Raw genomic sequence first — 18,814 nt, 5'->3', positions numbered from 1 at the left:
TTCTGTGATTTGAATATGGTTTGTTCTCCAAAGGGTTCATATGCTAGAAGCTTATCCCCAGTGTGGCAGTGTTGAGGTGGTAGAACCTTCAATAAAGTGAGGCTTTGTGGAAGGTCATTAGGTCATGAGGCTCCACTCCGAGGAATGGACTAGTGCTGTTTCACAGGACAGTCTCAGGTCTCCCAATAATGGATTAGCTCTCAAAAGAGCAAGTTGTTATAAAAGAGCAAGTCTGACTCCTTCCAACTCTTGCTTTCTGTTTACATGCATGACCCCACATAACATAACTAATTCTTTCTACTTTCTCCATCATGTTGTGATACAGACACTGACACTATGCTGTTTAAATTTTCCAGCCACCAGAATTATGACCAAGTAAATCTCTACTTTATACATTACCTAATGCCAAGTATTTTATTATCACAACACAAAAGGAACTAAGACAGAGGCTAATAATGATACTTCCCTTGTAGGTTGTTGCTAAGATGTGATGACTTCTTGTATATATAGTGAGTGCTATATAGGAGTTTGATATCATTGCCCAATTTTCACATGTTGGGGATTTCCTGTGACTTGGACTGATCTTTCTTCTATTCTCACTTAAATCATTTCCCTAGCTAAAATCCTCTGGACCTCTCTATATAAAGTCATCTTCTTCATCATAAGGTAAAGATAACAGCAACAGTTTTACTAGGTTCCTGTGAAGATTAAATGAGATGATACATTCAAAATACTTGAAAAATGCCTGATAGACATTATAATTATCACAATCATTCATTCCCATAACTTTTAAGTATTCTCTATGTAATAAGGACTCCAAATTTCCTTGGGACTCTTCAGTGACTTCCAGACTGCTTGCTTGACCTCCACTTGGATTCCTCCAACAGATATCTGAAAAATCCTATCTAAACTAAGTTTCCTTCTTTCTCTTCCCATTCCCAGCCACAGTTGCTTCTCCTCTAGTCTTATTTCTTGATATCTCTTCTCTTATCCTCATTAACTTATCACCTTCTCTAATTGATTACACTTTTACAATATATAGTTGTCCCTTGGTATCCACAGGGGATTGGTTCCAGCAACCCCCTACCCACATGTACCAAAATCCACAGATGCTCAAATCCCTTACATAAAATGTCAGTATTTGCATACAACTTGTGAACATCCTCCTGTATATTTTAAATCACCTGTAGATTACTTATGATACCTAATACAATGTAAATGCTCTGTAAAGGGTTGTATTATTTGAGGAATGATGACAAGAAAAATGTTTGTACATGTTCAGGACAGGTGAATTTTTTCCCCCAAATGTTTTCAATCCATGGTTCATTCAACGCACAAATGTAAAATCTTTGGATGTGGAACCCATGGATGTGGAGGGTCAACAGTATTTTGAATCAGTTTACTTTACTCAATTCCACTGCCCCCTGTACCTTCATCATCTCTATGCCTAGCCCATAGCTCTAGCCTCCCTTCTGCCTCCTATTTCCACTCTTTCCACTATTCCCATAGTTCCCACTACTTCACAATCCTAACAGAGGAATTTCCCTAAATTATAAATTATATGCCAAATACATTAGTATGAATTGGACATAACTTTCCTATGTTCATATATGAATACACAGTCAGTGAAACTCTATATCATGTACACCCACAAGAATGGTAAGTTATACTCCATGTATGTATAATATGTCAAAATACACTCTGCTGTCATGTATACCTAAAAAGGACAAATAAAAAAGAATAAAATAAATGTGATGCTTGGATTTTAGAATTCTGATCAATTTAATTGAAAGAAAAATCATATCCTATCTCTGTCCTTCTTAAAATCCAATGGCTTCCCATTGTAGTTAGGATAAAATACAAACCCATGTAAATTTTAGCTGATGCCTCTGCCTCTGAGAACATCACTCTTCTCCAGTGACACTGGCCTTACAGTTCCCCAACACAAAAAGTACTTGTCAACTTTAGGGCCTTGAAAGCACATTGGCTCCTTTGTGTGGAACTCTCTTCTTCTTGCACTTCTGGTTAAGGCTATCTACACTTTCGGTTTCTTTTACAACTCACCTTACAATTTTCCCCCAACTTAAGTTAGATGCTCCTCTATTATTCTCTCTCACATAACTCCATCTTTTCCTTCACAGCACTTATCAACATTGTAATTAGGAAACATGAGAAAAACCACCGTTTTGTTAACCATTGTGGTCCCTGTCTCTTCTACCTGAGTAGGAGCACCTGCCTGAGTTAGGAAACTCAGACTGTATGATTGTAACAAGTATTTTCCAGACCTCCGTTTTCTTGTCTTTAAACTGAGGAGGTTGGACCAAATTTATTCATTCAATAAATATTGCTTGAATATTAAGAAAGGATAGATGAAGTCTCTGCCAGCATAGAGCTTTAGGGAGATGGGCAATCAAATAATCAAACCAAAGAGTTGCAAATTGTGATTAGTGCTACAAAGGAAACCAAAAAGACGCTGTGATGGAAAAATATGGTGGCAGGAGGAGCTTTGGGTTTGTGATATTTAAGAGGAAGAGTGATAAGGAAACAGTAAAATCCTAAATAATAACTAAGATCCACTTTATTCAGACATTCTATTTATACATGTGTAGCTAAATATGCCATGCAGTAAAAAGGATGGAGTCAACTACTTTAAAATGACACCATTAATTTGTACTTTCAGTACAGGTATATGAGGGTTTTATTCTTCTTTGCAGGATAAAACAAGTAGATACAACCAAACTCATAAAGTTGTTTCAAGAATAAAATATGATAATAAATATAAAGTTCAGTGCATAATCACCATATTGAGTATATACATTTAAGACCTGTATAGTAATAGAAGGGAGATCATTACAGTAGAGCAAGCAAATAGGGGGAGGCAAGAGAGGGGAAAGAGGACTAGGGAATAAGATTGATCAAATTATGTTATGTGTATGTTTGAATATGGCATAATGAATCCAACTATTATGTATAATTCACAAAAGATCTATAAATTCAAGACAATAATTATCTCTGTTGGAAAGGCAGGGAGATATAATTTGGGCAGTAAATACAAAGGGATTCAATCATATTAGTAAGGTATTACTTCTTAAGTTACCAACTGAGTGACATTAAGTAGCTACCTAATTAATGATAGGCACATGAATGTTCATTGTCTTAATTTTATCATTTAAAAATATTGTGCAATAATTTTAAAGTAATTAACATGATTCCTATAAGTGCGTGATTAATAAATGATAGAAGTTATTAATGCATAAGGATCATGGCACCTAAGTAATGGTTAAGAGCTAGGCTATGGAGACTCCTGAACTTGTGTTCAAATCCTAATTCTGTCAAGTTCAAACTCTGTGCCCATGGACAAGTTAATAACCACCTTCTCAAATCTTTGTTCCTTATTTCCTCTCTTCCTGTCATTAAGGCTTAAGTGATATAATGCATGGAATATAGCAAATGCTCAAAAACATCTTGATTATTATTGTTAATATGTTTATTCTTTTCTATCTCAGGTACAGAAAAAAAAAGAATGAAGAGAATAAAGTAGGTCTCTCATTTTCTGGCCCCTCCTTTTGCATTCCTCCTTATGTACATGAAGGAAGATGACAAATACCCAAATATCCTCTTAACAAGAAGCAGTATGGGGTGCTCTGATTGTTATCCTGTCTGAGAGTTGTGGACAAGTTACTAGGAAGGATTCTGACTTCAAGATAATGCATGCTAAATCAAATCTCAGAAACATTCTGTTCAGTGTCCCCAGGATTCAAAATTAAAGTACACCCAGAAAAAAATGGATGAAAGTTAAAAAATGTTTAAGAATTGTAATTGTAAATTAGACAGTTATCTTTTAAGCTGCTTTAATTGAATATATTGTTTGAAATGACCAATGAAAAGGATATGATGCTTAATCTTTTTCATAATTATTGAAATGGAGATTAAAACAAGATACCAAAATGAAAAAAATAAAAAATGTTGCTTATCCCCCAAATCAAATAGTCTGAGGGACAATGGGCAATCTCACACTGGTGGTTGGAGAATAACTTGGTATAATCTCTTTGGAAGGCAATTCATTCATAGTAACCTTTGGAAATTTAAAATATATGTAACTGTTAACCCAATAATTTTACTTCTAGGAACTTATCCAGATATACTAGTATGCTAAGACATACACATAAGGTGTTTTACTGAAATATGTTTTGGAAAAGCCAATAACTGGAAGCAGCCTAAATGTGCATAAGTAGAAGAGTGGTTTAAATTTATATAATTCAGTTATTCAACAAATATTCAGTGCCTACTACTTGGTACTGTTCAAGCAGGCACTAGGAAGACAGCAATAAACAGACAAAAATCCCTGCCCTCATGAAGCATATGCTATCTCTAAAATGTAAAAATGTGGCATACTTAAAATATAGCAGGAAGATCCATATATAGCTCTTCAAGAGATATGGGTAAGTGAAAAACTCAAAGTGCATAACAGTATAGATAGCTACATAGCTAGATATTTAGGTGGGTACTATGATCCCTGTTGGAAACTCATATTTTTATATTTATTAAACATTCTGGAGAATACAAAAGAAACATAATGGTCCTTTGAGGGAATGGGGTTGAGGTCACGAAAAAGTCTGAATTTGCATTTTAAACTTTGATGTATGTGCTCTTTTATTTTGTAACATATGAGAACTGCTTTTGATTAAAATAACAGCCTTAAAATATGAAAAGAGAAAAAATAAAAATAACAGCCTTAAATATATAAAGAAATTTGGGCGTTTTTCTGGTTACTCATTGCTGTATAACAAACTACTCCAGAACATAGCAGCTTAAAACAACAATCATTTTATCATATCTAATGATTCTGTGGGCCAAAATTTTGCCAGGGCTCAACTGGGCAATTCATAGAGTTTAAGGCATTAACTGGGGTCATTCAGGGGTATTCTGACTGCTGGTATGGAGAGTCAGGACAGCTCCAATCATGTGTCTGTTGCCTTGGCAGGAATGGCTATAAAGGTGGACTCAGCTGAGCCTCCTCTGTCTTCAGGTGTCTGTAGAACTTTCTATGAGGTATCAAACAGAATGGCCAGACATTTCATATGATGGCTCAGAGCTCCAAGAAACTAAGACGGAAACTGCAAGTTCTGTAGAAGGTAGGCCTAGAACAAGCTTGACATCACAACTGCCATACTCTACTTAGCTTCTCTAAAGAAGCTAATTCGAATAAGTCTAAAACAGTTAGAGCATCACTAATCCAAAAATTTGAAAACCAACATGCTCCAGAATCCAAACTTTTTGACCACTGACATGATACAACAAGTGGAAAATTCTACCCCTGACCTTATGTGACAAGTCAGTCAAAATATAAGCACACTGAAAATATTGTAAAAAAAATTACTTTCAGGGTAAATATAAAAAGCGCATATAGAACATAGATGAATTTCATTTTTAGACTTGAGTTTCAACCTGGAGATATCTCATTATATACATGCAAACATTCCAAAATCAAGAAAAAATCAAAACACTTCTGTTTCCAAGAATTTCAGATAAGAGATTCTCAACCTGAATTCTAATTAGATTTAATTAGATTAAGTTAAAGTTGTTAAAGGCCAGCCCAGATCTGGTGACAGGGATGGGAGGAAGATTTGGTCTCTCTGTGAGAAAGAGTCAAAGACTTTGTAGCTATTTTTAATTCAATGCAGGCATCAAGATTAGTACCTTGATATAAATTATATCTTTAATAATTCATATTAGGACTTAAACACATAGCATGTTACAGTTTGGATCTGGAATGTTCCTAAAAGGCTCATATACTTAAAGGCTTGGTCTCCATTGCACCACTGCCCACAGGTGAAGCTTTTAGGAAATAATTAGATCATGAGGCCTGTAACCTCATCAGTAGATCAAACCATTTGATGGGCAATAATTTGAATGGACTACTCAGAGGTGGTGAAAACTGTAAACAATAGGGCCTACTTAGAGGAAGTAGGTTACAGGGGTGCTGCCCTGGAAGGGTTTATCTTCTTCCTGGCCCTTCCCCATTCTTTCCAACTATTATAAGCTGAGCAGCTTTCCTCCACCAGGACCTTCTACCATGATTTTTTTCTGTCTTACTTCAGGCCAAAAACATTGGAACCAGCTGACCATGTACTGAAACCTCTCAAACCATGAGTCCGAAATAAATGCTTCTTCTTCCAAGTTATTTTTCTGAGGTATTAGTCACAACAATGGAAAGCTGACTAACACAATTGGTTTAGTATAACTAAAATAGAAACACAGGGAGGCGTAGTTGACAACATGAATATGACCCCTTCAAACTGGAGGATGTAGGAAGTCTTATTAGAGTGTTTAGTGAGCTTTTCTGTCAATGTGATCAAAATACCTGAGAAGAATAACTTGAAGGGGCTGGGGTTGTAGCTCAGTGGTAGAGCACTTGCCTCACATGTGGAAGGCACTGGGTTCGATCCTCAGCACCACATAAAAATAAAATAAAGGTATTGTGTCCATCTACAACTAAAATAAATTAAATTAAAGAATAACTTGAAGGATGTAAAATTAATTTTTGACTCATGGTTTCAGAGGTCTCATTCCATATATGGCCAACTTCATTTCTCTGGGCCTAAGGTGAGGCAAAACATGATGGGGGAAGAGCGTGATGGAGGGAATCTGCTCCCCTCATGGCAGCCAGGAAGTAGAGAGAGGGATACCGGGGAAGAGGCCATGAGGGAGATCCATCCCTCCAGGGCACACCATGAGTGACCCACCTCCTCCAGCTACACCGTACCTACCTACAGCTACCACCCTGTCAGTTTATTCAAACTAGGATGGACTGATTAGGTTACAGTTCTTGTAATCCAATCTCTTCTCCTCTGAATGTTCTTACATCAACACAGGAGCTTTTGGGTGGACACCTGCATATTCAAACCATAACACAGAGTGTCAAGGTGAGAAATCTATTTTACTTCCTCTGACTGATTGATAATGCCTGTCTCTATTCTCCTTCTTAGTTCCTCATCTCTTTCAAGCAAGTCAGGTAAAGAGCTTTGTTCCTCTGGAAGGCACCATGTGTTTTTGGCTTTTTGCATCTCCCTTTTCCAAAATAAGGAACACATAATAGTGTATGGAGTCTACAGTAGAGTCAAAGTAAATGCTATCAGTTGATAATCTATTTCCTTGTACATTACTTTGTTTTTTTTTTTTAAAAAAAAAGGCTGCCAGTTTCTTTGAGCCAAACATTGTACTGCCTTAGGTAGTTAATAATACAACTTTTATTATTCCATTCTAACAATGATACTGAAACCAATATTATTACTGATCACATTTTACAGAGAAGAAAACTGAGACACACAAAAAAAGCAACTTTACTCCCATAAAACAGCTTAGGTAGTATAACTTGGATACCAGTTAAGGTCCTTGATGCTAAGGCCTATGATTTTTCAGTTCAACATGCCACCTTGTAAGGAAAAAGGAACACACTCAGGATAAGTTTCCCCTATCTCGGTCATCCAACCACACAATACCTAGGGTGTTTCAAGGATGCTTACATACTACCAGAATACCCAGAACATTAAAGAAATGTCTGGGGAGAAATACCATATTTTTCACTCTTGACATTACCAAGCTTGGTTATTCCTAAGTATGGAATTACTAATGCACCATAAAAATTTATTTAATTCTATCCCTTGCTTTGTTGCTTCTTCTGGCACCTCCACTTTGCAAGAGAACAACTGTTACAATTGAAACTATCATGTATGTTTTGGCAGTTTACCCGAAAAGAATCAAGGATGGCATGGGTTTTTACTCCTTTCAGCATTTATCAGAAAGATGCTAATATAGGGGCATGGAATTGGAAACTCTAATCAGCAAATGAAGGTACTGGAGGGATGAAAGACACTTTGGAAGTTGAAAGAATTCAAAGATAGTCACCAAAGACTAAATCCTAATTGAGTCCTTCAATTTTTAGGAATTCACAGAACAACATGGTATCCAGTCCATTGAGGAGAGGGGAGCTCATATTGTACAGGACAGATTATAACTAATGAAGGAGAAAGTAATAGAGAGAGAAATGACACTAAAAAATCAAGTAAAAGAAGAAAGAGAAGGCTGTGATATAGCCCAGTGGTAGAGCACTTGCCTAGCATTCATTAATTCCTGGGTTTGATTCCCAGCACTGCAAAAACAAAAACCAAAACCAAACAAATAAAAAAAAAAAGAAGAAAAAAAAGAAAAAGAACAATTTTGTCATAAACTTGATTGAAGGTATCAATGCTTAAGGGTAGTTAGTACTAACTACCAGGGTTAAGACAAAGATTTCTACTCTCACTAGTATTATTTAGCATTTTCCTAGGTGTTCTCTCCAGGACAATCAGGAGAGGAAAAGAAACAAAAAGCATCCAGAGTGGAGAGGAAGAAGGTAAACTTTCTCTATTCTCAAGTAATATGAGTTTCTATTTAAACAATATTAAGGAATACACCAAAAAATATTAGAATTAATAAAAGAGTTTAGTAAGGTAAACAATTTTAATTTCTATTCACTAAAAAAAAGCAATCTGGAAATAAAATTAAGAAAATAATTCTGTTAATTAGCCTGATTTAATCACTTTATGATGTACACCTGATTTATAACATCACATGGTACTCCATAAATATATGAAATTATTATTTGTCATTAAAAATTTAAAAAAAAATTAAAATCCAATAAAATGTTTAGGAATAGATTTAACCAAAGACATGGAAATGTGTTCTGAAAACTGAAAAATATCATTAAAAGGAACTAAACACTGCCTAAATAAATGGAAAGTTATCTCATGTTCATGGATTGGAAAACTTAAATCAGAAAATAGCAATACTCTTCAAACTAAGGTACAGATTGAACACTAGCAAAATATCAGCTGGATTTTATGCAGAAATTGACAAGATTAACAAAAAATCCACATGGAAATCCAAAGGACCCAAAATAGCAAAAGAATTTTGAAAAAGAAGGATCACTCACACTTTCCAATTTCAGCACTTACAAAACTATGGTAATTAAGACAGTGTGGTACTAGCATAGGGATATAGATGGACATCATTGGAATAGAACCAAGAGTGAGATAATAAACCTCTATATTTATTGGTAATTGGTTTTCAACAAGGATACCAACACTATTCAATGAGGGTAAATAATAGACTTTTTAATAAATGAAAATGTATTTCCACATAAAAATATACACAAAGATATTAGTAGCAATACTATTTATAATAGCTAAAATGTGGGAAAACCCAAGTATGTTTAAATGAAGTGTGTTATAGTTACACCACAGAATTTTTAAATTTTTTGTGTCAGGGATTGAACTTGGGTATGCTTCACCACTGAGTCATGTCCCCAGCCCTTTTTATTTTTTTATTTTGTGACAGGGTCTTACTAAGTTGCTTAAGGCCTCACTAAATTGCTGAGGCTGGGTTTGAATTTATGATCCTCCTGCTCCATGCTTCTGAGTCACTGGGATTACGGGCATGTGCCACTGTGCCCAGCTATACATAGAATATTATTCATTCATGAAAAGAAATAGAGACACATGCTACAATATGGATTAATTTTGAAAACTTTACACTAAGTGAAAAAAAAAGATATACAAAATACATTGTATGATTTCATTTAAATGAAATGTCCAGAATACATAAATCCATATTGATAGTGTTTGCCAGAGGATGGGGGCAGAGGGGAATGGGGACTGACTGCTAATTGATAAGGGGTTTTGTTTTGTGTTGATGAAAATGTTCTGGAATTGGATAGTGGTGATGGTTGCACAACCTTGGGAATATACTAAAAACCACTGATTACATACTTTAAGAGAGTGAATTTCATGGTATGTGAAATATACATCAATAAATCTATTATTTTTAATAAGTGGAATTATAAGTCCAATAACCAAGTAGGAAAAGTGGGCTAAATGTTCAGGTTCCCATAGCCCAACTAGCAGGACCAGTGGCTTACTTCCAATTTCTTCAACCACTGCCCCAAATATTTCATCATTCCTTCTCCTGTGGCAGAATTATTTTATTTACCGGTCAGCCCTGTCTTGTGTCAAGAACACTGAACATTCCAGCGTCCAAACTTGTCACATCTTCTGTACAACAATGCCCTCATATAATGTTTGTACAGAGAACCAATCCTTCCCAAACAGAGGTGAGACAAAACTTAGAACAGTCTGATGCAATAGAAAGAAAGGGAAGTATTAGAGCATAAATTCTGTGTGAGAGGGTGGTCTTGTTGTTCCCAAATCCTTTCCTATAACTGACAATACTCAAGAAAACCTAGACATCTCTCCTCCTACTCTCTTCCATCATGATAGTTTGGGGAAATGTTTTGAAGTGTTCCAACGAGAGGCTAATCTATGACCAATTCATAATTGTAAATCTAAGCCATACTCAGATTTGGCAAACCAGAAAATGATCGAGTGTTATATCTGTCACCTATTCTAATATTTAATAGCCTTTGCCATTAGGAACCATCTGGGTTCCTTATGCTTCATGTACAATAAATTACCTCTTCTTATATCCTCAGTGGAGATTGGTAAGAGATACTGTGGATTTATATTTGGAAAATAGTGCTAGAAAGAAACATTAATAGTAACTAGGATTTATTCAGAAGAAGATAGATCATTAGTCTCCAAGTATTTTAAATCCCCATTTAAATAAAGTTATCAAAACTTGTCAATGAACTCTGAGCAAAAATGCATAAACAGTGTAGAAAATACTTAAATAAGTGGAATTTATAGTCAATTCTTGCAAGTTAGCAAAGCCAGATAAGTCTGGCAAAACCACCACCTTCTGTAAGCTAACAGCATGAGAGAGTCAGGTATATACCACTACCAAGAAGAGGTCCCTCCAAGAGGTAAAGCACTTTAGAAAAACAGATTTCCCATGAATCATCACTGCCATTCTGCCCAGGCCACCTTACCTAACTGAAATTGATTGGAGACATTCCCACATGTTTGCATTATCTCCGGGCTATTCCATCCTAAAGGATATAACGCACAGCCTGAGCTTATCAGGAGTCCTGGAAAGAAAAACATAAAAACAGGTACAAAAAATACAACAAGTTTTCTGTTACCCCATTATCCCCCTGAATGAGCTCAGCTCAAATTCTGCCTCCCCATTCAGAGCTTCCCCTTCTCCTTTTACTCTAAATTCCTCTGATACTGCCAACTCAAAAGGATTTATTTGCCATATCATAGATGGTAGAGTTCAGTAGACATTTCAGGAGATATCTTCTAAAGGAAGGGTAGTATTGGAAATTGAGACAGGTCAATACATATTTTGCAGTCAATACTATTGATAAATAACTTATAAGTCTTCTCCAACCTGTTCTAAGTTGGTCTGGTTTAAAGAAAATAACAATGTAAAGATCACTATACTATTTCCTAAAATCAAACCTTTTTTAAGTGTCATTTATGACCCTACTAGCTATAAGTGGGTCATAATTTTTGTCACACAGAATTAGCAGTCAAAACTGAGATCTATGAAGAGCGTACACACTGAAAAGATTTTTGTCTGTTGATCGGGGCACAACACTCCCTCTTGCTCAAAAAATAATATCAGCTTCAAGCCAAGCATCCCTCCATTCTTTGGCTTCTAGTATCTTCCATCATGCCCCTTGCCTTTACTCCCCTTTGATTTAGGCCATTTAAAAACTACAGAGAAATTCTGTGGTATCTTAGCGGAAATCTTGTTCTTTTAACCAGAGACACAAATCTGGGTCTGCTTGGCAACACTGTCTTCTAAGGGCAACTGCCTTACTCATAGCTCTTTTTTACTGCCAACATTTTCATATTTTAGAATCTATCACGCTATTCTGCCTTTAGCCACAGAAAATTGGGTCAAGAATGTGCACCTGATGAAAAAATGCAACCAAATTCATTGGGTGGTCAGTAATGGGTGACACTATAGTCTGGCATGAAGAGAGGAGCTGGACTACATTCTTATTTCTGAAAATTTTAACTGAGAAACATAGGGATGGTGAGCTAATAAACAGATAGTGGCAAAAGAAACACCAAGAGGTAGAATCATGTAATCTAAAGCCAGAGTCAATCCAAAGTTATGGGTGAAAATCAGTTCTGGGTCAGCTGAGCAAATTGATGGGTAGAGGGGGAGACTAAAATAGAAAAGTGACATGAACTAAACACACCATGGGAAAATTTTCTTATTGTCCGTGAAAAGAGAAAAGAAAAGCCCTTATTGATGGGTTTCCAATGTTTATTTCCTTGTTATAATAAACTCCCTTTTCATTGAGGCAAATCAAGGAGTCTCTACTATTTGCAACCAAGAGGGTCTAATTGTAAGATCAATATACTGGGTGCCATACCAAAACACCCAACAGGGATACCTGCCATTAATGTGGATGCAGAATTGCCACAGTTCAGGCACTTGGTGGATGATGCCTGAATAGCATTCTTATAGGTTCCACAGCTCTGGTGATCAGTGGCAGAGTGAAAGGCAGGCTGTTCCATGGATTGTTGGCTTCACTTTGCACCTCTTTCTGAACTGAGGTAGATTCCATCTACATGCTAAGAAGCTCAGAAGGCCTCTTTGCCTCAGGATGTGTTCTTTAGGAAGAAGATCTCAAAGTGCTCTCCAAGTTAGTGTGCCACATGGCAAGCAGTTTTTCTCACTACTTAGTGAAGCCATGGGAGAAGAGGAGGACCTTAAAATATAAGTGAGGAGGGCTTAAATAGGGAAATGGAGAGAACTAAATGATAGTGAGGAAGGTTTTAGAACTGCAAAGAATGACCAATGAAGGTTTAAAATTCCCTTCAGTGGAAAGCTTAAAATTAGTAAGCTTTCTTGCCTGTCTCATAGCTTTACAGGAAATGAAACTGGTGGCTCAAAGATTTTTCTAGGCTTTGGAATTTGTCCAGCAGCAGTAAAACAATACCCCCGTTTTTCACCACATATAAACTAAAATTCTATGCTATGAGGAGGCAGCCCAGAGTATGCACAATGGGTTAAGACAAAACTGCAAAAGAAAACTAAGCCTTTTCCTGCACAGTGTCTACCCTTTGTGGGAAGAGTAAATAAAGACTGAGCTTTCCCACAGAGACTAGGAGAAAAGAACACAAGTTTTATAAAAGAACATCAGCTCTACTTTCCAACCTCCACTTTCAGATCAACAGGACTGGCAAGAACTCTGACTTCTCAAGCAGGAACTACTGTTGGCCAAGTGCCTTTCTTGGCACAGCAGGGGGGAACCTTCCTCCCTCTTTAGTCCTTTTGCTCCTCAGGCATCACCATGCAGAGATCAGGTCAGAAATTAACCCCTCCCTGAAACATTCCCTCATCATCCCCAATGCCCTAGGTGATATATCCTCCTCATCATGGTTCCCATAACATCCTATGCTTAGTCTACTGACTAAAATACCCTGTAATGTATATTCTTCATAGTGGCTTGTAATCTGTTTTCCTCATTAGAGTGTGTATCCCTTGAAGGCAAGAGCCATATTTATCTTCGATTCTATATCCTTGGCACCTGGTACATATTATGTGCTCAATGAATATATTTGTTTCAGAATATTCAGCTTCCTGGGGCTCAGGCTGTGGCTCAGTGGTAGCGCACTTGCCTGGCATGTGTGAGGCACTGGGTTCGATTCTCAACACCACATATAAATAAATAAAATAAAGGTCTATCGACAACTAAAAACTATTTTTTAAAAAAAAGAATATTCAGCTTCCTTAACCTACATTCCCCATGGGGCAAGCCATCTGAAGAGACTTCCATAGTGTTTAAAAGATCATCCTAGATATCTGATATAGTCATAAAAGCTTAGAGAGGAAAGAAACTTTGTAATGACCTACTCTACTCCTTCCCTATTACAGATCTACAGAGGTAGATGCTGAGGCCCTGAGAGGGAATGTGATTTACCCTAGATCATATAGTCAGTTACTGGCAACACTTTTTCTCACTGATCAGAGAGATTATCAGCCTTTAAAGGCTCCATTTTTTATAGATGGTTGTCCAGTAATGACTACCTTTGGGCAAGATTATCTCTTAACACAAGGCATTATGCAGGTATTAGATCCAAAAAGACAGCAAAACATGATGGTTTAAGAGAATAGGTTCCGGAGTCAGCCTAGACCTAAGTTTAAATTCCTGCTCTGCCACCTAAGGGCTGTGTGATTTCAGATAAGTTACTTGATCTCTCTCTACCTTAGTTACCTCATTTTTAATGGAAACAATATTAGTACTGTATCTTACACAGCTGTTCCAACAATCAATGAGATTAGTGCACATAAAGTGACTGCTATATGGAAAATACTCAACAAAGATTTATTATTATTCAACAGCTGCCTCTCCCTGAGGCTCCTTTCCCAGTTTCTGCCTATATTCCCTGTGCTAATTTGTTCTTCACTTCTCTGTCTTCATAACAGATTTTAAAAAGCCAAAAGCTGAGCAGGGCTCAGTTCAAAAGATGTCTCATTGAAGTAATTTTCCTGCAATTTTGCGGAGCTACCTGGCCAAAGACCAGAACTCTCTGTCAGGCATCCTGCCCCAGTGTGTATAGCTCCCCACTCTGCCCAATCTGCCCTCACACCACCCCCATGCCCTCATCCTGCCTTTTAGACAAGTGAGCACATTGGATTGTAAACATACTTCATGGGGATATTTGACTTGTAACTGACAGCTGAATCCATTACATTTGATCATAGCTGGAAAATGATGCCTTGGGGGACACATTAAAAATAAAAATGAACTCACAGGATAATTCATCCTCAATTATGTTTGTCCCCAACAGTTCTTCTCATCAATTTGGGGTTGTGAAAATGTGCTGCTACTATCAACAGGGAAGTCATTTGCCAGTACCAGGTTCTGCCACCTTCTGGAACAGTAGGGACAAACTTGGACTTCAAATGCAGGTATTTAATTTAGTAACTATGGCCTAGTAATATGCATTTTAAAAGTACTCTTCAGGGAGGCTGGGGTTGTGGCTCAGCGGTAGAGTGCTTGCCTAGAACGTGCAGGGCCCTGGGTTCGATCCTCAGCACCACATATAAAGAAAATATTACAACAGAAAAATAAATATTTTTTTAAAAAGTACTCTATGATACTGATGCATCTAGTCCTGGTAACAACACTTGAGAAAAGCAGCAGTAAAAATGTTAAGAACGGGAATTCTGGTGGCAGAGAACACCAGTTTAAATCCAGTTCTGCCACATATGAGCTGCAGTTTTGGCTCACTCTTCTCTTACATGTCATTACTCATGCCCCTCCAACCGTAACACTTTTATTGCCCCTCCAACCGTAACACTTCGAGAAGTCTGTCCCAAGTGCATATTCTCAGCTAGGCATTTTTCTATTCTTATCTGCTTCTCAGAAAGGTTAAAAAAAAGCTCTATAGAGTGTGCTACAAACTTCTTTTCCTACTGTACAGGCGCAGATATCTAATGGGCTGCCATCTTGTTTCCATTCTAACTTGCTCTCCTCTGTAAGAATCACCTATCACAAAATGTACCAGATGTCCTTCTCAAATATGGTGGCTATAGTTTGAACTCTCTGCCCTGACCAAACAGAGACTTGAGTTGGACACTTACTTAGCTTCACCCTTGCAACAACTTCAATACTAATATATACCCTCAGGTATAAAATCTCAGACAGAACTGAGAGGCCTCTCTCCAGATATCCCAGCTGCCCTCAACCTTCCCTCTGCTCCCAGAATGATTATTTTCTCATATCCTAATAGTTGTATAACCCTGTCCCAAGTGCACATTCTCAATCAGATCCATATCTCCGGACAGTACTAGCTTCCTTGCTGGGTATTACCAGCCCCCTTTGTCCTGCTCCCCATTCACAAGTACAACTGTTGAGTGAACAGCTATTTTGTTACACTCTCCTTCTATCTCCGCATTCCCTATTCTGCATGGCTGCCAATTCTCCTTTCCAAACATTTTCATTAGGTAGTTTGAATTTACTACTCTGAACAGAAGCCTAGTGTGGATTAATTTCTTATTAATTTTCTCAGTTTATAGCACTTATAGCAACTTCAATATAAATAAATATAACTCTGGAAAATTTACAACCTGCCCTCTAACTGTATCTCAGCTTTCCCTTCCCAGGAAACTCCCCCACTCACCTCTCCTATTCATTTGATTCCATATTCCCTCTCAGAGAGTTCACACCTACTAGAGATGTCAAAAGTAAATCAATGGAGGCTTCACAGAGTGACTGCATGGAACCTGGCCTTTGAGAGATTGGTAACTATTTATAGGCAGAGATGTAAGAAAAGAGAATTCCGGAAAGGCAACACCATAAACAAAATTGAACAAAGTTTCTTAAATTTTAGTGTGTACTAAAATCATGTTGGGAAATGATAAATAAGAAATATGAGACAGTAAGTTACCTTTGCTATGGGGACCAGGGAATGTGATGAGAGTATGAAAAGGCTTCAACTTTATTGGCAATATTCTATTTTTTTAAGCTAAGCAAATGTATACATCTGAATTGTTTCATACTATATTTTCAAAATCAAATCAGGATGTGTAAAATGTAGATTGGCAGGTCTCTAGCCTATGTCAAAACACTAAGGAATCTGCACTGGCTCTACAGGTAATTCTTATACAAGTGGTTCAAGAACCACTCCAAAAATCACTGAGATAGGAGTTCTTCCTGAAAGGAAAGAAGAAAAATCAAGAGCACCAGTGTGCATAAAGCTTAAAACTGAGAGTCAGAAGCTCAGGACAATATTTTCTGCTCTGTTCCAATTTGCTATGTAAGTCTTCCTCAAATGTCATTTCTAAAACAGAAATCCACTTGCTCAGTATAGTAAGGATAAATGACATAATACCTGGTAAAATTTTGGAAAACTTTCTAGGAAACACTGAGGCATATCCCCAGCCAATTTTTATATTTTATTTAGAGACCAGGGTCTTGCTGAGTTGCTTAGGCCCTTGTTAAGTTTCTGAGGCTGGCTTGGAACCTGTGATCCTCCTGCCCCCAGCCTCCTGAGCCACTAGAATTACAGGCAAGTGCCACCATCCTGATGAGGATAAATTTTAAAATTAACAAATAATAAATGGGTGCAAAGTTATTATTAGATTAGAGGAATAAGTTCTGGCATTCTGTTGCACAGCAGGATGAATATAGTTAACAATGAGTATAATAACTGTAACCATTGTATATTTCGAAACAGCTAGAAAAGTGGATTTTGAATGCTCCCTTCACAAAGAAATGATAAATGTTTGAGGTTATATACATGCTAATTAGCCTTATTTCATAATTACACAATTTATAGATGTGTTGAAACATTATAGTTTTTAGAAAGATGGCAACTTTTTGAAAATCAAGTTTTCAGTGATTTGTTTCCAGTGGCAACTTTCTTTCAGCCTGTAGCATGTAGCATTAGGATCTTACATACAGAAATCATCCCTCTCTGTCTGGGTATGTAACATACTGTCCCCTTAACAAACAAAAAAATATCCAGGGTAGTGATCTGCCTTTGGGTTGGGGAAAGGAAACACAGCACATACACCAGAGTCACTGGGGACATTTTTCCAAACATGCAGCCTTCCACCTGTTGCTGTGAATATAAGAATGGAAATTAGGGAGTTCGCATTCTTTTAAGCACTCTTGATGATTTTGATACATTCTCTGCTCTAGAAAGATTCTTGGCCTCCCTTGAGTAACCCAATCCAAGATCTTACACTTTTTTCCTGCCAAGAAGTTCCTTATATTTACTTCTCACCTATTCCTTCTTGGTTTAACTCTCACTGAAGATAGAGGATAATTCACAAGCATCATGCATATGCATACACAGGGGAATGTGAATAATGACCATGTTCTCAGGGACCAGGGGAGCCAGCTGGTTGGAAAGCTCAGCATCCCCAGTGTTGAAATAATCTCCTGGCCAGATGTTTCCTTCACTGGTCAGAGCAGGGCACAAAGGTCCCAGTGGAAGGCTCTCTGGACCCTAAGCTTGTTCAGCTGGATCAGCTGCAGGTGGAGCAAATGGGACCCAAGGGCCCCATCAGGTCACCTTGCTGAGTATGACTCAAGCCAGCAGCTCTTTATTTCTTCCTGTCTCTCCCACTTCCCACCACTCATCTCTGTGGGCAGCCGCCAGACCCGGGAACAAGAGTCAGGCAGGGGGAGGAGGTAGTTCTTAATGGATACTCCAGTTCTTCAGTGGTTTGGGGTCTGGCAGAGATAATCCAGACCTGCAACAAATTGGCTCCTCCCCTGATGTATTTCGGTTAATGCACTAGCTGCCGAGAAGCAGCCAGGCCCAGAGCAACAAAATCAATTCCCCTCATCTGAACAACAAACATAAACTTAACCCCCAGAGCTCTTTCTCTTGTGTCTTTTATCCATGGAGTTCCAAATGCTGCCCAGGTTTGACTTCCTGCCACTGGCAAAACCCATCTCTGAAAATTAGATCCAAGATCTGTGAAGAGCAATAGGTAATGGTCATGTGCCAAGGAGATCCTAGAAAATATGGTACATCCAAGCAGTCTTCACCATTCCTTCACATTTGATATAACCTTGACAGACACCAGTCTTTAAAAAAGAGGCAGGATGGCTTTTAACGTTGGCCAGTGTTTCAGATAGGGTAGCTATAGAAGTCTAGCAATCTGGCCTAATATTATTCCCTTGCCTGAGATTAACCTGGTAGTCTAGCCTTGTTCTTGACCCTTCGTAGGACTACTGTCAAGTGATACTTTAATCTTGAATGTAAAAGACACTCATCAAAATGTGAACACCATGACCAAGTTCCTACACATGAGGGTTTTGGGAAATATAGAATGGCAGAATCATTTGACATGAAAATGGAATTCATATTTTGACTTCTTCTGTATGACACCT

At 37.6% G+C, this 18,814-nt stretch overlaps 1 protein-coding gene across 2 annotated transcripts in view; it reads right to left on the bottom strand.

Moving 5' to 3' along the window:
- The window catches only part of Lhfpl1 (LHFPL tetraspan subfamily member 1), a 53,019-nt gene that overhangs the window by 21,549 nt on the left and 12,656 nt on the right, over positions 1-18,814 (bottom strand). For both annotated transcript variants that reach the window (XM_048796858.1, XM_015497978.2), the window contains exon 3: positions 10,925-11,023. In XM_048796858.1, the coding sequence (XP_048652815.1) occupies positions 10,925-11,023 (99 nt within the window). The remainder of the gene's footprint in view (positions 1-10,924; positions 11,024-18,814) is intronic.

Source organism: Marmota marmota, unplaced genomic scaffold, assembly GCF_001458135.2.
Source record: "Marmota marmota marmota unplaced genomic scaffold, marMar, whole genome shotgun sequence".
NCBI lineage: Eukaryota > Metazoa > Chordata > Mammalia > Rodentia > Sciuridae > Marmota > Marmota marmota.
Note: the sequence above shows the minus strand (reverse complement) of the source record. Positions and strands in the feature narration are given on the sequence as shown.